The sequence below is a fragment of the Lynx canadensis genome, chromosome B1 (assembly GCF_007474595.2).
Source record: "Lynx canadensis isolate LIC74 chromosome B1, mLynCan4.pri.v2, whole genome shotgun sequence".
Classification (NCBI taxonomy): Eukaryota; Metazoa; Chordata; class Mammalia; order Carnivora; family Felidae; genus Lynx; species Lynx canadensis.
The window spans coordinates 63194711-63217039 of record NC_044306.2 but is presented as its reverse complement, the minus strand read 5'-3'; the positions used below and the strand labels follow the sequence as shown (position 1 = coordinate 63217039).

Sequence of the window (22329 nt, the reverse complement as noted above, 5' to 3'; positions counted from 1 at the left end):
AACGTAAGACAGGAAACCATCAAAATCCTAGAGGAGAAAACAGGCAACAACCTCTTTGACCTTGGCTGCAGCAATTTCTTACTTGACATGTCTCTGGAGGCAAAAGAAACAAAAGCAAAAATGAACTATTGGGACCTCATCAAGATAAAAAGCTTCTGCACAGCAAAGGAAACAATCAGCAAAACTAACAGGCAAATGACAGAATGGGAGAAGATATTTGCAAATGACATATCAGAGAAAGGATTAGTATCCAAAATCCTTAAAGAACTTATCAAACTCAACACCCAAAAAACAAATAATCCAATGAAGAAAGAGGCAAAAGACATGAATAGACACTTCTCCAAAGAAGACATCCAGATAGCCAACCGACACATGAAAAAATGCTCAACATCACTCATCATCAGGGAAATACAAATCAAAACCACAATGGAAACAAACAAACACACACACACACACAATGAGATACCACCTCATACCTGTCAGAATGGCTAAAATTAATAATTCAGACAATAACAGATGTTGGTGAGGGTGTGGAGAAAGAGGAACCCTTTTGCACTGCTGGTGGCAATGCAAACTGGTGCAGCCACTCTGGAAAACAGTATGGAGGTTCCTCAAAAAGTTAAAAATAGAACTACTCTACGACTCAGCAATTACACTACTAGGAATTTATCCAAACGATACAGGAGTGCTGTTTCGAAGGGGCACATGCACCCCAATGTTTACAGCAACACTATCAACTATAGCCAAAGAATGGAACGAGCCCAAATGTCCATCAGCTGATGAATGGATAAAGAAGATGTGGTATATACATACACTGGAATATTACTCAGCAATCAAAAAGAATGAAATCTTGCCATTTGCAACTATGTGGAACTAGAGTGTATTATGCTAAGTGAAATAAGTCAGTCAGAGAAAGACAAAGATCATTTGATTTCACTCACATGTGGATTTTAAGAAACAAAATAGATGAACATAAGGGAAGAGGAGCAAAAATAATATAAAAACAGAGAAGGAGACAAACCATAAAAGACTCTTAAATACAGAGAACAAACTGAGGATTCCTGCTGGGGTGTTGGGTGGGGGCATGGGCTAAATGGGTGATGGGCATTAAGGAGGGCACTTGTTGGGAGGAGCACTGGGTGTTATATGGAAGTGATGAATCGCTGGGTTCTACTCCTGAAATCATTATTATACTATGTGTTAACTAATTTGGATTTAAATAAAATAATAAATAAATAAATAGAAAATATACTAATAGAGCATAGAAAAAAATAAAAATTAAATTCTGTACAGCTGTTTTTCTAGGAAAAAAAGTAATTTCGAATCTGGTTTCAAAATGTGTAAGCATTTATTCTGGACTCAAACTGAAAAAGAAGGTCTTTTGAGAGAGGCAAACCAAGAAACAGACTCTTAACCATAGGGAACACACTGATGGTTACCAGAGGGGAACAGAGTTAGGGAGATGGGGGAAATAGGTGATGAGAGTTAGGGAGGGCACTTGTCATGATGAGCACCAGGTGATGTAAGGAAGTGTTGAATCACTATATTGTACACCTGAAACTACTATAACATTGTATGCTAACTATATGGGAATTAAAGTTAAATTAAAATGTCAGGGGCATCTGGCTGGCTCAGGGAAAAAGAAAAGAAAAGAAAAGAAAAGAAAAGAAAAGAAAAGAAAAGAAAAGAAAAGAAAAGAAAGAAAAGAAAAGAAAAGAAAAGAAAAGAAAAGAAAAGAAAAGAAAAGAAAAGAAAAGAAAAGAAAGAAAAGAAAAGAAAAGAAAAGAAAAGAAAAGAAAAGAAAAGAAAAGAAAAGAAAAAGAAAAGAAAAGAAAAGAAAAGAAAAGAAAAGAAAAGAAAGAAAAGAAAGAAAAGAAAGAATCTACCTAAAAGGGTAGAGGGAAAAAATTTTTCCCTCCCCTAGAATAGTAAACACAGATGTCAAAGAAAAGTTAAAGCTGTAATATATTATTTAAAAAGCTTCAAGACATTAAGGTGATCCCAATTTTAGTGGCCACCACACACATCTCACAAAAATGAGAGAATATATTGGATTATAAAGTCAAATTTCACATTTTCTTTCTGCTATCATTTCTGCCACTGACAAGCCACAGACCAGCTGAGCCAGACTTACCAGTGGAATGGATCATCAGGGCAAGTCCTTTAAGATGCCTTGTCGACAGGTAGATCATGTTATAGCCTCGGTTTCTTACTTTGTTGTGGTGATACTGGATGTAGCGCTCAAGAAGGAAGTGCAGAATCCACAAAATAACTTTCCCAAGGATTATGACTGTCTGAACTTTCAATGGGTTGGTATAGTTTCCTGGGCACTTGTCCTCAATTGGATTAGGGTAAGAACAAAGTACACCTGTTAAAAACGCCAAAATGACAAACACAACCTGGTGGAAAGGAGAGCAGTAGGATTAATACTCAATATTTGGAATTAAGAAATAATAATCACCATCCCAGCACATACTCATACCTATGATTTTGTTATCCTGTTTTTATAAATGAATTTAACCCCCCCCCTTTTTTTTTTTGCCTTTTTACAGACATTTTAAGCAGAAAATTTGTAGGAAACTTTACAGGAAGTTTGGAAACAAATCACAAATAAGACAAATCACCTCCAATCCATCTAACAGAGATGAGTAAATGGTAAACAGCTTTCTGCTCACTTCTCTTTTTTTTTTTTTTTTTAACGTTTATTTATTTTTGAGACAGAGAGAGACAAAGCATGAACGGGGGAGGGTCAGAGAGACAGGGAGACACAGAATCTGAAACAGGCTCCGGGCTCTGAGCCATCAGCCCAGAGCCCAACGCAGGGCTCGAACTCACGGACCGCGAGATCATGACCTGAGCCGAAGTCGGACGCTTAACCTACTGAGCCACCCAGGCGCCCCATCTGCTCACTTCTCTTTTATTGAAAAGAGTGAAAATCTTTTCACACACCATCTCTTCTTTATCCATTCACCGGTTGATGGATACTTGGGTTGTTTCCATAATTTGCCTATTGTAAATAATACTGGTGCATGTATCCCTTTGAATTGGTATTTTTGTATTATTTGGGCTAAATACCCAGTAGTGCAATTGCTGGATTGTAGGGTACTTCTATTTTTAACTTTTTGAGAAACCTCCATACCGTTTTCCAGAGTGGCTGCACCAGTTTACATTCCCACTAACAGGACAAGAAACTTTCCCTTACTCCACATCCTCACCAATACCTGTTGTTTCTTGTGTTGTTGATCTTAATCATTCTGACAAATACAAGGTGATATCTCATTACCATTTTGATTTTCATTTCCCTGATGGTAATATTAGGCATATTTTCATGGGTCTGTTGGCCATCTGGATATCTTCTTTGGGAAAATGTCTATTTATATCTTCTGCCCATTTTTTAATTGAATTATTTTTGGGGTATTGAGTTTTATAAGTTCTTTATAGATTTTGGATACTAACCCTTTATCGGATATGTCATTTGCAAATATGTCTTCTCCCATTCTGTAAGTTGCCTTTTAGTTTTGTTGTTTCCTTCACTGTGCAGAAGCTTTTTATTCTGATGTAGTCCCAACAGTTTATTTTAGCTTTTGTTTCCCTTGCTTCAGGAGACGTATCTAGAAAAAAGTTGCTATGGCCAATGTCAGAGAAATTACTGCCTCTGCTTTAAGGGGTTTTATGGTTTCAGGTCTCACATTTAGGTCTTTAATCCATTTTGAGGTTTTTTTTTTTTTCCTTTTATTTGTTTATTATTTTGAGAGAGAGAGAGAGAGAAAGCACAAATAGAGAAAGCACGAGAGAGAGGGAGAAAGAGAGAATCCCAAGCAGGCTCCACAGCAGCAGTGTGGAGCTCAACTCGGGGCTCCAACCCATAAACTGTGAGATCATGATTGGAGCCAAAGTCAACGCTTAAACAACTGAGACACCCAGGCACCCCATTTTGAGCTTATTTTTGTGTACAGTGAAAGAGAATGGTCCAGTTTCATTCCTCTGCATGTTGCTGTCCAGTTTTCTCAATACCATTTGTTGAAGAGACAGTCTTTTTCCCATTGGATATTCTTTCCCGCTTTGTTGAAGTTAATTGACCATATAATTGTGGGTTAATTTCTGGGTTTTCTATTCTGATCTATTGATCTATGTGCTATTTTTATGCCAGTGCCAGTTCCATATGGTTTTGATTACTACAGCTTTGTACTATAACCTGAAGTTCAGAATTTTGATGCCTCCAGCTTTGTTTTTTTTCAAGGTTGCTTTGGTAACTCATTTGTGGCTACATACAAATTTTAGGTTTGTTCTAGCTCTATGAAAAATGCTGTTGGTATTTCAATAGGGATTCCATTAAATGTGCCACTTGCTTTTGGTAGTATAGACATTTTAACAGTATTTGTTCTTCCAACCCATGAGCATTGAATGTCTTTCCATTTCTTTGTGTCTCCTTTGATTTCTTTCATCAGTGCTTTATCATTTTCAGAGTACAGCCCTTTCACCTCTTTGGTTAGCTTTACTCTTAGGTATCTTACGATTTTTGGTGCAACTGTAAATTGGATTGATTCCTTAATGTCTCTGCTGCTTCATTATTGGTGTATAGAAATGCAACAGATTCTGGTATGTTGATTTTATATCCCACGACACTACTGAATTCGTGTATTGTTTCTAGCAGTTTTTTGGTGGAGTCTTTCCGGTTTTCTATATATAGGGTCATGTTGTCTGCAAATAGTGAGTTTGACTTCTTCCTGGCTGATTTGGATGCCTTTTATTTCTTTTTGTTATCTGACTACTGTGGCTAGGACTTCCAGTACTATGTTGAATAAAAGTGGTAAGAACAGACATCCCTGTGAATGTATCACAGGCAACATTGTTCTTTGATTGTACAGGAAAAGCTCAGTGTTTTCCCATTTAGGATGATGTTCGCTGTGGGTTTTTCATATATGGCATTTATTATGTTGAGGTATATTCCCTCTAAACCTATTTGTTGAGGGTTTTTATCATGAATGGATGTTGTACTCTGTCAAATACTTTCTCTGCATTATTGAAATGATCACATAGTTCTTTTTTTAAATTAATGTAATCTATTACATTGATTGATTTGGGAATACTGAACCACCCTGGCAACCCAGGAATAAATACCACTTGATTGTGGTGAATGATTTTTTCAGTGTATTGTTGGATTCCGTTTGCTAGTATTTTGTTGAGAAGTTTTGCATCTATGTTCATCAGAGATACTGGCCTGTAGTTCTCTTTTTTGGTGGTGTCTGGTTTTGGTATCAGGGTAATGCTGGTATTTTTTTGTTTGTTTGTTTTTTAACACGATATTTTCTTAGTCCTAAAACTAGGGCAATCGACCCCATAATATCATAGGCAGGCAACTTAATATAAAAAGTTTTTTTTTAAGTGATATGTGTGTATGTTTGTGTGTATGTGGGGGGTATATATACATAAAGAGTATGTTACATGAATTAAGGAGTATATTATTAAAAAAAAAAAAAGAAGAAGAAGAAAAACCGGCCACGATGCAGGGACCAGGAGGCCACCTCTGCACGTGGTGGCATCAGGAAAGAAGTGCTTCAGTTGATAATCTGGGGATCAGAAGCCATGGCAGAACCACACTGCACTTACTAGATCTACACAAGGAGAAAGGACACATCTGTCTCCTCAGGGTATTCAGTTCTTTTTTCTAAATTTTTTTTTTTTTATGTGTATTTATTTTTGAGACAGAGAGAGACAGAGCATGAACGGGGGAGAGTCAGAGAGAGGGAGACACAGAATCTGAAACAGGCTCCAGGCTCCGAGTTGTCAGCACAGGGCCCGACGCGGGGCTCGAACTCACAGACTGTGAGATCATGACCTGAGCCGAAGTCGGATGCTTAACCGACTGAGCCACCCAGGCGCCCCGTCAGGGTATTCAGTTCTTAATTCAAGGCTACACAGTGCGTGTCACTGGAGCAGCAGCTGAGCAAGTCAATGAACCACATTCATCCCCATAAACACTTGGGTTGCTAAGAATTTGCCCTCTGGATTTCTCACATTGTAGCAAAGAATAACTATGTCCCCTCGCACTTCAGATCTCAACAACTGAAATGGAGATTTTTAACAGAGTAGATGCAGAGCCATCAGTAAGCCCACAACAAGACCATTCACACATGGAGATTTTTTCCCTTGTTTGTTTGTCCATTTAGGGGTTCCTTTTGGTACGTGATGCTGATTGTGTAAGTTTAAGGAGTACCACTTTGTTTTGGGTTTTTTTTTTTTAAGTTTTTATTTTATTTTTGGGTAATCTCTATACCAAATGTGGGGCTCGAACCCTGAGATCAAGAGTCATGTGTTCCTCCTACTAAGCCAGCCAGGTGCACCTATAACGTGTGGATTTAATACATTAATATATATTGCTATATGATTACCTCCTTGGTGTTAGCTAACGCTTCTATCGCCTCACATCATTATCATTTCCTTTCTGTGGTGAGAACAATTAAGATATGTAATCTTTTGGCAACTCTCAAGTTTACAATACACACAGTATGGTTGGCTGTGGTCACTGTGCTATGCCTTAGATCTCCAGGACTTATGTATCTACTGGTAGCAACACGTGTGTTTTTAAAAATCTCCAGACATTTATAATTTTATCATAATATAAAATATGGAGCACCACTGTACTTATTGTTCTGCTGCAATTTGATTTCTCTGCTTAACGTTATTTCCTAAGTGTAGATAAATTGATAAGATTCTGTCAACATATATAGATTTATCTACATCTCTTTTTTCTTTTGTAACTGAAAAATACATGCATATGGGGGAAAAAATTCAAATAGTACAAAAGGCAGATAGTAAAATATATCAGGTATTCCTTCTATGAGGCCCTCAGTCCTCCACCTCAGTGGCCACTAGTGTTAAAACAGTCATGTGAATGCATCTAGAAATAATCTGTGTTTAGCCAGTAATACACATGCACAGCAGCCCTCTGAATTCTCTTTTAAAATGTGTGAACAGGAACATTCTGTGCACACTGTTGTAAACCTATGTTTGCAAACACTCAATAATATAATTGTGAACGCTGGTCTAATATATGCACATCCACCCTGTTTCTTTTTCAGAGACTGCAGAGCATTCTTTCATATGGATGGGACATACAAAGTGTCCTCTGAGTGGTGGTAGGGGCAGTAAGTTGATATCATGGATAGGAGTACTATTATCAACAATCTCCTGACACATGAGCAAATACATCTACAGTAAACTCTTTGAAGAAGAGAGATGAGTCAAAAAGTATGCACATTTTAAATGTCAGTACATGTAGCCAAACTGCCCTCTAAAGAGCTTCTATATATATTTAAGAACATCACCTTTGTATGGATTACTTTGTCCCAGCCAACTTACATGTATTAACAAGAGCAGATTTGCTATGATGACCGTAGGAAGAGGATGGAATCTGGGTCTAAAATGAGCATGTAATGAATGATGTGGGAGATGCTGGGTGTCCAGAAGGGGGTCATCTTCAATACTTTGGGTGAGATCCAAGGAGCCCTGAGGGACAGAAAAACAGAAGCAAACTATAATCACCACTTTCTGGATTATGTTTCTAAGACAAATCTACTAAACTATAAAGCTTTGGGGCGCCTGGGTGGCTCAGTCGGTTAAGAATCTGACTTTGGCTCAGGTCATGATCTCATGGTTCATGAGTCCAAGCCCCACACTGGGCTCTATGCTGACAGCTCGGAGCCTGGAACCTGCTTCAGATTCTGTGAATCCCTCTCTCTCTGCCCCAACCCTACTTGCGCTCTGTCTCTATCTCTCAAAAATGAATAAATGTTAAAAAAAAAATTAAAAAAATAAACCATAAAGCTTTAAAAAACCATTATACAAGTTAGAAGCAAGAAAAATAGACTCCCTACCTAGAGCCAATTTAAAAAGACCATAAACTTCTAGACAACTACTATACACAAATTGGTGAAGCAAGTATTAAAATGGGTACAGGAAATCTTAACTTCAGTTATCTTCAAATGAGATAATACAGAATGAGATTAAAGCAAACATTTTTTCTTTAAGCCCTCAAAACTTAGATATTGATTTATCTAACATTATTTACATTATTGATGAAATAATTACATATGGTTGCAGTTCTTTTTTTTTTTTAGTTTTTTTTTTTTTAAGTTTATGTTGAGAGAGAGGTAGAACAAGCAGGGGAGGGGCAGAGAGCAAGGGAAAGAGAGAATCCCAAGCAGAGGCACTGACAGTGCAGAGCTTGATGTGGGGCTCGAACCCAGGAACCGTGAGCTCATTGATTTTGAGCCGAAATCAAAAGTCGGATGCTTAACCAACTGAACCACCCAGGCGCCCCGTGTGTGGTTGCAATTCTTAAACTACATCCTGGTGTTCCACAAAAATTTGGAAAGCTAGTGGAGGCTTTATTGGACTTTTAGTTATGATTGAAACATTTTAGAGAAGGAAACATCATCCTGCTAGATCTTTGAGGAGACTTTAGTTTATAGATATCAGATTCTCAATGAAAACAACTAGTGGCAATGGCACTGAAGTAGCTGATGGGGTTGAGCTACAACCTACAACTTCAGTCGGTCTTATTGAAAGGTATTGGCGGTACAGGAACAGTACTACCAGGTCTCCGGTGCATACGACAATCTTTTAATCTCAGGCCCTAACCGAAAACTATAGTACATAAAGCACTCTAAGATTAAAAAACATAAAACACAGTCCCTGTCCAAAAGATTACATTTTCATTGGGGAGGTTAGGGATAAAGGCATACAGGATGAAATGATAATATAAGTGAGCTCATTGGACGAAATATAAAATAAGATGGAAATAAAGGTTTCAACAGAAAAAGGGAAGCCTGAGAACAGCATTTGGAAACAGAGGATAAGGACTCTTTGGAAGGGATAGAGTGAGACAAATGGTATAAGGGATGCCTTCTGGGCACTAGATTACAAAGATAAAAATAATAATCTGGGGCCTAACTCAGATCTAGGGTGGTCTTCTCAATTTCCAAGCTCAGGCGTTCAAGGCTGTTCTGCAATTTTTTTTTTCATTCAATGCCTAGATAGCTTCCTGTTCAGTCTGCCGTAACTTATGGTATGATTCCGATTAGTTCTGTTCTTTTTGAGATTCCTTTGCCTCTGGCTCTTTCTCAGTCAGCAGATGTCCTAGCTCCACAGGGCTAACGTCTGTGTATCCGTCCAGGCCCCGCTGGGGCAATTCTCACAGGCAGCCTTCTCAGGCATCCAAGCATCTGGATCGTGCCACACCTTCATGTCTTCCCACGTTTGTGCTCACTTCCTCTATCATACTATTCTTTGACGGTCTTATTCCTTACCCGTGCCCAGTACATTTCATGAGACCCATGAACTCCCCATCCCTTGTCTCTGTAATCCTGGCACCCAGCAGTGACTTAGGGTTAGCACCCAGAGAACACCCAATGAATGAATGACTGGTCCAAACCTATCTCGCAGTGTTCCTAACTCAATTATGGTATCATCAAAGACCTGGGCTCACCAGGAGAGGTCACCAGGAGCTGTGGGAGAATCAGCTCTGATCAGATGCAGAGGCAGAACGTACTGTGGTCAAAGGCAAGCTCCTAAGTCAAACTGCCTGGCTTCAGCTACAAGTTCACTGCTTCCTAGCTGTGAGCAAGTTACTTCAGCTTTCTATGCCTCAGTTTCCTCAGCTCAAAAAAGAGAATAATAACAGCACCTGCTTCATAGCTTTCTTGGGAAGATGAAATGAGTTACTATACATAAAAGTGCCAGAACGTTGGCAGGCACAGACTAAGCAGTGAGTAACTAGCAGGCGCTATTGTCTCTAACTCGCTTTTCCCTTGCTTTTCCCCACATAGTATTCCTTTTACCATCCGAACTCCTAAGTCTGTTCTTTTCTCTCTGTGCTCACTATTCAGTGCAGGCCCCAGCGTTTCTCATGGCCTTTGCCTTCCAGTCTCCGGACCTCAGCAAACTCTTGCTGCAGCTGGACATCCTCTAAAATAACATACACGTCTCTTTCCCCTAAACCTTGAGTCTCTCCCGATGATCCTCGGAACACAGGCCAAATTCTTAGACTGGCTCTCTCTCTTCCAGCCCATTCCCAAGCTAGTTTTTGGGACTTGCCTCTCATTCTCTCTCTCCCCCCTGATGCCGACTGCTCCTTGCTCCCATCTCTCACAAAACTCTTTCAGTCCCTGGGCCTTTACCTATTTTTGCCCACGTGTCAAGGCTTGTCTCAGCAAAATCACTGGCTTCTCTGATGCTTCAACACTGTTCCTACTGCCCTTTTCATCTGACATTCTACTTTTCATGTCCCCGAGTTTGGCTTGGGTCTATTTTCTATCTTCCATATGTCTTTTTAACCTTTTGAATGTAGAGAAAACGGGTATAATAATTTTTTAATGTCCCTGTTTGCTATTTCTAGCATGTCATTTCTGAATCAGTTTCAACCGCCTTATATGTCATATTTTCCTGCCTTTTTGCATGCTTGATAGTTTTTCCAACTGTATTGAGATATAATAGGCATATAGCATTGTGTAAGTTTAAGGTGTTCCATGAGTTAATTTGATACACTTTTTTTTTTTTTTAAGTAAGTAGGCTCCACACCCAATGTGGGGCTTGAACTCATGACCCTGAGATCAAGAGTCACATGCTCTACTGACTGAGCCAGCCAGGCGCCCCTTGATGCAGTTACGGATTGCAAAATGATTACCACGGAAGCATTAGTTAACACCTTCATTATGTCACATAATTACCAATGCCTAGTAATTTTGGATCAGATGCCAGACTTCCCAATTTATCTCTTCGGGTGCAGGACAGTTTTGTATTTCTAAAAATATCCTTGAGCTTTGTTCTGGAATGCAGTTAAGTTACTCGGAAACAGTTTGATCTTTTTTGGCCTTGCTTTTAAGACTTATTATTAGGTTGGACCATAGCTGTGTTTAGTCTAAGGCTAATTTTTCCCCACTATGAAGGCAAGACCTTTCTGAGCACCTAATACCCTGTGAATTATGGGGTTTCCAGTCTGACTGGCGGAACAGGCACTATTCCGGGCCCTGTGTGAGCACTAAGCACTGTTTCTTCTAATCATTTCAGGTGGTTCTTTTCCAGGCTGTGGGAAATGTCCTCACAGGCATGTATTGAGCAAGACCCTGCTGACTACCTAAGGGGGACTCTGCACATCTTCAGTTCTCCCTCTGTGCAGCTCTCTCCTCTCCAGGGACCGCCGTGTGAACCCTTGTTGCCTCTGCCTCCCCAGGCTCTCAGCTCTATCTCCTCAATTCAGGGAGCCTGCTGACCTCTGCTGGGGCACCCTTTCCTATCACAGCCTGCAGACTCTCAAGGTGGTCGGCTGGGGCAATCCTATGACTCACTTTGGTTTTTTTTAATTAAAAAAAAATTTTGTTTTAAGCTTATTTATTTTGAGAGAGAGAGGGAGAGAGAATCTCAAGCAGGCTCTGCACGGCCAGCACAGAGCCTGATGCGGGGTTCGAACTCACGAACCGTGAGATCATGACCTGAGCTGAAATCAAGAATCAGACGCTTAACCGACTGAGCCACCCAGGCACCCCCGACTCACTTTGTTTCCTGTCTCTTGGAAAACACTTTCCTTCACTGCCTGATGTTCAATATCTTAAAAAGTGTTGTTTCATATATTGTATACAGTTTTTTGGTTGTTTGAGGCAGAAGGATAAATCTAGGCCCTGTTACTCCATGCTGGCTAGGGATAGTGGTTCCTACTGCTAACTTATAATACTAACCACAAGGTATCAAAGCTGTGGGAATAGTGTGCTTGACTAGGGCAGAGATTCTGTAGTATATATTGTTTATACTTAGCACCTAACGCAGAGTAGGTGCTCAGTATGTGTGTGGAGTGAATGAAAGATTGCCCAACTTGAATACTTGGGACCTGGGAATTTATACAAAGCTAGCCTTGAAGACTTAACGGTAAGTCTTTCCTTTACCTCCCTTTCTTCCACGCACCATCTCCTCTACCCTAAATGACCTTTCTGGAGTGCCCCACAAACATCCTCTCTTATTGTTTTCAGAATCCAACTCACCTTGCAAGGTGCAACCAAGACTTAAGGTCTCCATAAAACTTGTCCTGACAAGTGTTTTCTTTCTACTTTAAAATTGCTGGGGTGCCTGGGTGGCTCAGTCAGTTGAGCGTCCAACTTCGGCTCAGATCATGATCTCACGGTTAGTGAGTTTGAGACCCGCATCCAGCTCTGTGCTGACGGCTCAGTGCCTGGAGCCTGCTTCAGATTCTGTGTCTCCCTCTCTCTCTCTGTCCCTCTCCCACTCGCTCTGTCTCTCAGAAAATAAATAAAAACATTAAAAAAATTTTAAAAATTGCTATAAAATGTACTGCTCACATTAATTGGATTATTTCTTATGCTGTCTTGTATTACTTCCTTTTTTATGTGTATACCTTTTGTTTCTCCTGACTACATTGAAGGGGTTGGAAACTAGAATACGGTTTCTTCTCTATGTCACTTAATAGATGTTCGGTAAATACAATGTATTTGGTGGCTATATCAAATAAACTGTCCAGTGGATTCTATAGGAAATGTAATATAACCACACAAACAATACCTTATCACCCTCAGATGGCACCTCCCCATCTGCATGTGAAGGGTGAAGGGAAGACAACTCCTGAATCCAAATAATTTCTTTACTTACACTATTAGTAACTTATGACCTGTACAAGAGATCTGTTGTTTTTGCCCATATGGATCTCCTTCCTCTTCTTTTGTGACCATAACTCAATTTCCTCTGGGGACCCACTGGGCATATCCTTCAATACTCTTCACCCTCCTCTGGCCTAGGTGGAACCTAAGAGGGCTGGGCAATCCAATTCTATGAGCAACAAAGCAAAGGGGGACCACGGTGGGGCAGATTCAGTCCAGGGCTGACCCTGAAAGGACCCCCGTCACTTAGATCCTTTGAGCTGCCTTTGTTTCAAGTGCTTTCAGAGGCCTAAGGGTCCATCCACCCTGTATCATTTCAAATAAATTCCTAACTTCTTTAAATTAACCAGAGTTGGTTTCACAGCTTGCAAACAATGAACCCTAACTAAAAAGCCTCTGCCTCTGCTAACTCACTTAAATGTCTAGTCCTACAGCATACACCACAGTTTTAGCTTCTTACTGAATGGTAGAAATCATATCCACAAAATACCAAAAACAGGCAACTTGCTCAGATCTAAAGGGATTTAGGTATGTAACTGTTGGTGAAACATCAATCTCCAATTGTTTGATGAAACAGATTTCTCGGATTGTACTCATCCCAAAGTGAAAAGCTACAGATTCAAGAACCTGGGGCAAGTTAAAATCAACCAAGAAGCATTTACTGCACACATTTGCCTAACAGTCTCTCATTTTCCTCAGATTTCGTTCCCATACATTGTCAGGTCATGAATCTCACCCTTAAAAATTCAGAAACAATGATTTCTCTTTATATGTATATGAATGTCAAAACTACTTCTATGTCTTAGTTAGTTTTCCATTTTTTCAACTGAAAAAAAAAATAAAGTTTTAGTCTTATCATTAGAAACTGTTTGGTTTTGAAAGCAGGAGACATCACAATCCCGGACTTCAAGTTGTATTACAAAGCTGTAATTATCATGACAGTATGGTACTGGCACAAGAACAGACACTCCGATCAATGGAATAGAATAGAGAACCCAGAAACGGACCCACAAACGTATGACCAACTAATCTTTGACAAAGCAGGAAAGAATATCCAATGGAATAAAGACAGTCTCTTCAGCAAATGGTCCTGGGAAAACTGGGCAGTGACCTGCAGAAGAATGAACCTGGACCACTTTCTTACAACATACACAAAAATAAACTCAAAATGGATGAAAGACCTCAATGTAAGACAGGAAGCCATCAAAATCCTCGAGGAGAAAGCAGGTAAAAACCTCTTTGATCTTGGCCGCAGCAACTTCTTACTCAACGCATCTCCAAAGGCAAGGGAAACAAAAGCAAAAATGAACTACTGGGACCTCATCAAAATAAAAAGCTTCTGCACAGCAAAGGAAACAATCAGCAAAACTAAAAGGCAACTGACAGAATGGGAGAAGATATTTGCAAATGACATATCAGATAAAGGGTTAGTATCCAAAATCTATAAAGAACTTCTCAAACTCAACACCCAAAAAACAAATAATCCAGTGAAGAAATGAGCAAAAGACATGAATAGACACTTCTCCAAAGAAGACATCCAGGTGGCCAACCGACACATGAAAAAATGCTCAACATCACTCATCATCAGGGAAATACAAATCAAAACCACAATGAGATACCACCTCACACCTGTCAGAATGGCTAACATTAACAACTCAGTCAACAACAGATGTTGGCGAGGATGCGGAGAAAGAGGATCTTTTTTACACTGCTGGTGGCAATGCAAACTGGTGCAGCCACTCTGGAAAATGGTATGGAGGTTCCTCAAAAAATTAAAAATGGAGCTACCCTACGACCTAGCAATTGCACTACTAGGTATTTATCCAAAGGATACAGGTGTGCTGTTTCAAAGGGACACATGCACCCCCATGTTTATAGCAGCACTATCAACAATAGGCAAAGTATGGAAAGAGCCCAAATGTCCATTGATAGATGAATGGATAAAGAAGATGTGGTGTGTATACACACACACACACACACACACACACACACACACACACACACACACAATGGAGTATTACTCAGCAATCAAAAAGAATGAAATCTTGCCATTTGCAACTACCATGGATGGAACTGGAGGGTATTATGCTAAGCGAAATTAGTCAGTCAGAGAAAGACAAATATATGACTTAACTCATATGAGGACTTTAAGACACAGACCAGATGAACACAAGGGAAGGGAAGCAAAAATAATATAAAAACAGGGAGGGGGACAAAACATGAGACTCTTAAATATGGAGAACAAACAGAGGGTTACTGGAGGGGTTGTATGTGGTGGGAAGGGCTAAATGGGTAAGAGGCATTAAGGGATCTACCCCTGAAATCATTATTGTACGATATGCTAACTTGGATGTAAATTTTAAAAAATAATAAAAAATGAAATGAAATAAAATAAAATAAAATAAAATAAAAAGAAATTGTTTGGTTTTTAGTTAAGATACCTTAACTGTTGTTGCTATTTACACAAGAATCTAAGCTCATGTAGGGCTGGAACTGTTATGAGTCTTGCCTGATGCCCCTAATGAACTGACAGGATCACAGTAATAATTCCTATTAATGTCTTAATCCAAATTAGTGCTCTGCATTTCTTTCAACTTCGCATTTCTCAAGGATACAAATTTTATTACCTGACAATGGGGCAGCCAGTTATTCTGGGCACAATTACATGTTTCCCCTAAAAATGTTTCAATATACTTATGCAAATATTTTACTTCGTACTCTACAGACTGTAGACTAGGCGACTAGTTTTTTAGTAACCTGGTTTGGATCCATTAAGCAAGGAGATTTAAAAATCCTTTTCTGCCTATCACGGTTACATTCAAAACATCACGACACTGCTTTTCTCCAATGCGGGTTGCTGGATGATGCCAGTGACAGGTCGACCCCTGAGACACTGGCAGCCGGCCTGCATGTCGCAGCCGCTCCACGTTCACAGCCCTCTAAAGCCAGGGCAGGGAACCCACGAGGAGGGAGATTTCGTCCCCGCGACCCAATACGTCTGAGCGGAGCCAAGCGGCCCAGCTCAGAGGAGCGCCCCAGAGACGGCTGTCAGGCCAGACGCGCATCACGTGAGGCTCCCAGTTCCGGGATCAAAGACGCGCGCCGCACGTGGGCTGGGCGCCTGCCTGGGACCCCCAGCATCCGCGCATCCCCTGCCCAGCAGCCCACCCGGCCTCCACTCGGAAAAGTAAGCCTGGAGCCAGCGCGTCGCGGACCCTACTGCCCCCTGGGTGTCTTGTCCCAGAACCCCGAGTCCCGGGCCAGCCCTGCGCAGGAAGCACCTCCTCCGGCCGCGGTCGCACCGGGTAAGGGTGGCTTCCCTCCGCAGTCTCCGCCCAGCGCGCCCAGCAAGGGAAGAAAGGGGTTCCGGGGCCAGCCTCCCGCCACTTCCGTGCACTCACGTCCTCCATTCTGCCCCCAGCCGCCATTTCCCGAAGCCCGAGGCCGAAGTCCGGGCCAGCCGGCCTCTCCACCTGCGCCGCGCGCCGCCGGCCCAGGAAAATTGCCACCTTCTAGGACTTAGCGGCCCCCGCTTCAGACACACGCCTTCGGCTCCCGCTCCGCCTCCGGCGGGTCCCGAGCCGCCTTCTCTCTCCCGAGCCCCGCCTTCTCTCTCCCGATTGGCCAAGGCGGAGGGGCGTGTCCCGCTCTGAAACCAGCTCTGTGGGTCGCTTTGGCTGGTCCTACCTTACAGTTCCAGCGATCTCTGCTGAGGTCGGCAGTTGGCCGGAGACTTGGGCATTGAAGGTTGTGTTCCAAATCCAAGAATTTAACTATTTTCGGCTGCCACTTGCTTCTTTTAAAAATATTAATTTTTTATAGTCTTCCTTAGATTTTGTTTGCAGACACAGCTCTATGCATAAGTAGAAACAGCTATAGAATCCTATCGCTCCCATTTATACCTGGAAACTCCACTAGCAGAATGACAGGAACAGAATAAAGATTCTAATTTACATGACATATTTACGGATTTCGCTTATGGGAAATGAAGCATTTAGAATTTTCAGGGCTTTTTTTTCAATGGAATAAAAAACAAAACTTTAATGAAATTTTCTAAAAATACATGATCGTTGTAAAAATGTAAAGAAAGTAAAAATTTCTGCTAATATCAGCTCCCTAATTTAACCCTACTAGGGAGGATATACACACTTTCATACTTTTAATAGAACTTTAAATTTTATTCTTAGAAAGAGAACAAGTGCAAGCAGGGGAGAGGGATACAGGGAGAGAATCTTAAGCTGTCCCCATGCTCATGACCCTGGGATAACGACCTGAGCCAAAATCAAGGGTCAGATGCTCAACCAACTGAGCCAACCAGGTACCACCCATACTTTTTAATGTGTATTTTTACACTGCATATAATGTAATCCTGTTTATGCCATTGGTGAAATAAAACTATTCAAACATCAGCCAAGGAAAACATGATATAAGACTCTACCTGATCTTTAAAATCTCAGGAAATTTAGGGGTGTCTGGGTGGTTCAGTCGGTTGAGCGTCTGACTTCAGCTCAGGTCATGATCTCACAGTTTGTGAGTTGGAGCCCCCGCATCGGGCTCTGTGCTGACAGCTCGGAGCCTGAAGCCTGCTTTGGATTCTGTGTGTCTCTCTCTCTGCCCCTTCCCCACCCATTCTCTGTCTCTCAAAGATGAATAAATGTTAAACAAAAATTTTAAATCTCAGGAAATTTAAAAATTTCCTGAGATTCTGAGTTATTTATCAAGAGCCTTTTCTAGGCATTCATTTTCCTTTAACATTTTATCTTGAAAAATGTCAAACATAGGGAAATGTTGAAAGACTAGTATAATGAACATCAGTGTGGCCCTCACATCAATTCATCAGTTGTTCATGTTATGCCTCAGTTGCTGTGTGTGTGTGTGTGTGTGTGTGTGTGTGCGTGCACGCATGCAAGTGTTCACACACATTTTTTTTTAACCAAACGTTTTGAAAGTTAGTTGAGGACATTATGAAACTTCATTCCAACTACTTCAATAGCTAAAAATAAGGACGTCCACACTGAGCATGGGGCCTACTTGAGATTCTCTCTCTCTCTCTCTCTCTCTCTCTCTCTCTCTCAGTCTCTCTCTGCCCCTCATGTGTTCTCTCTCTCTCTCTCCATGAAATGAAATGAAATGAAATGAAACGAAATGAAATGAAATGAAAAAAGATAAAGACCTGGGCTCTGGAATTAGTCATGAAGGTTAGAATTCTGCATCTTACTAGGGGTATGATATTGGGCACTTTATTTAAATTCTCTAGGAGTCAGTTATCTCATCTGTAAAAATGGAACTGTTAATAGATTTAATTTCAGAGGGATTTTTGATTAAATGAAATAATGCATGTAATGCTCTCGGTACAGTGTTGCCTCTAAGCACTCAGAAAGGTTAGTCACCTTTTTTGTCTAAGTCAGGTTTATTAAAGTATTATTAACATACATAGTCACTGTTTTAATAGTACATTAAAATATTACATTATTCAAATAGTTCAGGAAGCCTTTTTTCTGGAAGTTGACATTTTTCAAAATAAAAAAGTTGGCGGGGGGGTGGGAGGAGATGATGGTGCCCTTGGTAGGCTAACAGGCTTCATTGTGGGAATAATCTGTGATTACTCTGTGCAAACCAGAAGGGGGCAATGGTGTTAGGAAATAAAATTTTGAAGTTTGCAAGATTTTATAGGAGTGGGTTGGTAGAGGAGTGAGGTCAGGCTAGGAGGTGTGCTTCAATAGGAGACAGCAACTTCCAGGGATTAGAAAGAGTGGTAGAAAACAATGCTCTGTAGAAAGGCAAGTGAAAATTTAGAAAGAAGAAGAAGATTTAATTTTAGGCCTAGCCATGCAAGCATAGTTATGTTTAGTACGTCCAGGGGAAAAGTTAGAAATAAAGAAAAATATATTGGGGCACGTGGGTGACTCTGCTGGTTGAGCATCCGACTTTGGCTCAGGTCATGATCTCACGGTTCACGAGTTCAAGTCCCATATCAGGTTCTCTGCTGTCAGCACAGAGCCTGCTTTGGATCCTCTGTCCCCATCTCTCTCTGTCTCTCCCTGTGGTTTTCTATCTCTGTCAAAATAAATAAATGAACCTAAGAAAAAAAAAGAAATAAAGAAAACTATATGATTGCCACTAATATATAATTGCCCCATAATATATAATTGCCATCTACTCAGGGAATATAAACAGAAACAATGGGTTAGGTAGTGGAATACAGTTCTGGGGAACTCTCTTCAAAATTCCAAAAGGAATTCTTATAGAACTCAGGCACAGATGAAATGTATGGGAAATTAAAACTTAGTCATTATCAGGGAAGATTGTTAAAATCTTATGTCCATATAAAATTCTAGTGTTGGTCAAAGCAATTTAAATAAGCAAAGCCCCATAAAAGAAGTTGTATTTATAAAGGTATGTGACATTTCATCGTTGCACGATTGAAATATTTTTAGTGGAAATTCTTGCATTTGTTTACCTATGAGGAATAAGAAGATAAAGAGAACCTGTTTTTCTGCCAAATGGTTCACCTTTAGATTTGGATCTAATTTCCAAAGATTTCCATCTTTCCTATAAATGTTGTCACCATCAACATTATTTCGAACACAGTGCTTAGCTCGATCACAGATACTAAAGTGTTAATAATATCTCATTTTTTAACATCAATATGAAATATGTCCTTAATTCACTTTATAATGTTACCAACACAACTTCCATTATTCAGCCTACCATAGTATCATGTATAATGCAAACAATAGGTGCTTAATTAATATTTATTATTGATTTTATTTTTATTATTTTTTAAAACATTTATTATTTTTTTAAGTTTATTTATTTATTTTGAGAGAGAGAGAGCACAATCAGGGGAATGGCAGAGAGAGAGGGAGAAAATCCCAGGCAGGCTCTTTACTGACAGTGTGGAGCCCCACTCGGGGCTCAAACACACGAATCGTGAGATCACAACCTGAGCCCAAACCAAGAGTTGGATGCTTAACCGACTGAACCACCCAGGCACCCCTATTATTGATTTTTAAGTGAGATCTCATTAGCTACTAATACTGATTTTAACTTGGCTTTTTATTTTTAAGTTTACTTTACTTATTTTGAGAAAAAGAGAGAGACATAGCATGGGAGGGGCAGAGAGAAAGAATCCCAAGCGTGTCAGGGATTCTCTGTCAGTGTGGAGCCTGATGTGGGGCTCGAACTCACAAACCATGAGATCATGACCTGAGCTGAAATTAAAAGTCCATTACTTAACTGACTGAGCTACCCAGGCGCCCCTTAACTTGATTTTTTAAATCATTTTAGATTGAGTCAATCCCAGCTAGACTTGTCTACGATTCTCTTAAGCTTCCCTGTACCTCTGTCAGGAATGCACTTATAAAGGTTTGTAGCTAAGCTTCTCTTAGATACCTAGAGAGATGCTGCTGACAATTTCCCTTTCAATGAACAGACAGAAAAAGTAAGTCTACAGTTATTTTAATGTATCAAATTATTTTTGGCTTATATACTTTTCCTAGAAATTTTTTTTTCTAGAAGGAAGTTTAATGGTAGTGTTAAATGGTGAGCAATTGGAAATATTCTGCCATTTCCATTTATTCCATAAATTTTGGGGTCTTTGAGAGCACGAGGTCCCACAAATAGAATCCAATTGTAACCAAACACTTCAAATTTGGGTGAAGAAGGTATATTTAGAGGTCCTCAGAACCTATGAAATTTCAGACTTGTTATCCAGCACCTCCTCCCACGTTATTGGTTTGTGTTCTCCTGAAGTTCTTGTGCTGACATTTAAAAACACACTTGTTTCTGAAGGCAGAAAGATTTATTTTAGCTCCACTGACTAATGCGGGAGTGGGAGAACAAATTTGCTAAAACTTCCAAAAATAATTTATCTTTGGATAGATACCAAGTATGTGAAGTTTTAGACCAAGAATTTTTTTTTTCTTTTAAAGTTTTAGAAAAGCATTTACAGAAACTTAGGATGAAAATGCATTTTGTAACCTTCATGAAAATCAAGGCTACTCCTTAGTTATTCTAGAGCTAATCTTACCTGATCTCTGCTCACTTCTGATCTGTAATCCAGCCAAGTTAGTTTTCGGCATTTTCATGGGTGGATTTCCTTATTTCAGAATAAACCAGAAGATGGGGCTTTAAGCTTTTTGCAGTGATCTCTCATTTAATTACGTTCTAGGTATTTAAGAAGTAAAATTTTTGTTTCATTTATTTATTTAAAAATTTTTAACACTTATTCATTTTTGAGAGACAGAGAGAGACAGAGCACGAGCAGGGAGGAGGAGGAAGGAAGACACAGAATCCAAAGCAGGCTCCAGGCCCTGAGCTGCCAGCACAGAGCCCAATGCAGGGCTCAAACTCACAAACCTTGAAATCATGACCTGAGCTGAAGTCGGTTGCTCAACTGACTGAGCCACTCAGGTGCCCCAAAATTTTTGTTTTAAAATGCAATTCATAATTCAGTGTGCTGCAGTTTAAAGCGCATTTGAAAGTGTCTTCCAGTAACTTACAAAATAATTATGTTGATTTTCCAATATTTAGAAAACCTTATAACTTCCAAATCTCTGAAGTTGTTTGGACCAAGGTGAAATAAACCAGGATATGTGATGATTTTTTGTTTACAACACCTTTGTTAACATAAGCTAGACTTGGGCTTATTCTTTAAGGTAAGTAAAAAATTAAGTTACTTATGGGGCGCCTGGGTGGCTCAGTCGGTTAATTGTCCGACTTCGGCTCAGGTCATGATCTCACGGTCCATGAGTTCGAGCCCCGCATCGGCTCTGTGCTGACAGCTCAGAGCCTGCAGCCTGTTTCAGATTCTGTGTCTCCCTGTCTCTCTGACCCTCCCCCGTTCATAGTCTGTCTCAAAAATAAATAAACATTAAAAAAAAAAATTAAGTTACTTAGAGTGTTAAAAAGGAGACAAAACAAAAGACAGAAACAAATAATATGTAAATTTGTTCATGGGTGTGTGTATGCCTTGCCTGTCTAAGTGCAGTGTTTATATGGTCATCACAATTGACAAAGCATTTACACATTTGAAAACCACATACTATTTTGGTCCTTATGACAGCCCTCAGAGCTGGGGTTGTGTAATATTATTACTTGCTCTTTATTTCACTTTTTAAAATCTCTTTTTTAAATGTCTATTTATTTTGAGAGAGAGAGAGAGAAAGAGAGCACAAGTGTGCAAGCAGGGGCAGGGCAAAGAAAGAGGGAGAGAGAACCTCCCGAGCAGGCTCTGCTCCGTCAGCGTGGAGACTGCGGTGGTGCTCAATCCTACAAAGTGGGAGATTATGACCTGAGCCGAAGTCTGACGCTTAACCGGTTTAGCCACCCAGGTGCCCTGGTCATTTGTTAATAATAGAGAAAATTGGAGTCTGATTTCATGTTTGGTACTCACTTAGTCATTTATTTATTCATCAATAAATATGTATTAAAGTCCTCCAATATGGGACCCTGGTAGGCCCTGTAGCAAAGTAAAAAATCAGTAGGTTTTGTTTCCTTTTATTATTCCTTGCCTCCTGGCTAGTCTTTGTAAATGCTGATCTTGGATTTGCCTTAGACTCTTGTCTTTAGAATGAACCTCTACATGGACTGAGTAAATTATACTCACGAATTCCCATCAGGCCTCAGCTTTCTCCTAATTATGCTTTAATACTCTGTTATG

At 40.1% G+C, this 22329-nt stretch overlaps 1 protein-coding gene across 2 annotated transcripts in view; it reads right to left on the bottom strand.

Annotated features, from left to right (window-relative positions):
- The window catches only part of TMEM192 (transmembrane protein 192), a 31143-nt gene extending 14898 nt beyond the window's left edge, over positions 1–16245 (bottom strand). Inside the window, exons 1-3 of one of the 2 annotated variants that reach the window (XM_030312797.2) lie at positions 16067–16245; positions 7363–7509; positions 2135–2399 (exon numbers count right to left, since the gene is read on the bottom strand). In XM_030312797.2, the coding sequence (XP_030168657.1) occupies positions 2135–2399; positions 7363–7509; positions 16067–16093 (439 nt within the window). In that variant the 5' untranslated portion in view covers positions 16094–16245. The remainder of the gene's footprint in view (positions 1–2134; positions 2400–7362; positions 7510–16066) is intronic. The other variant, XM_030312798.1, reaches the window with a different exon arrangement.
- Between the last annotated feature and the right edge of the window lie 6084 nt (positions 16246–22329).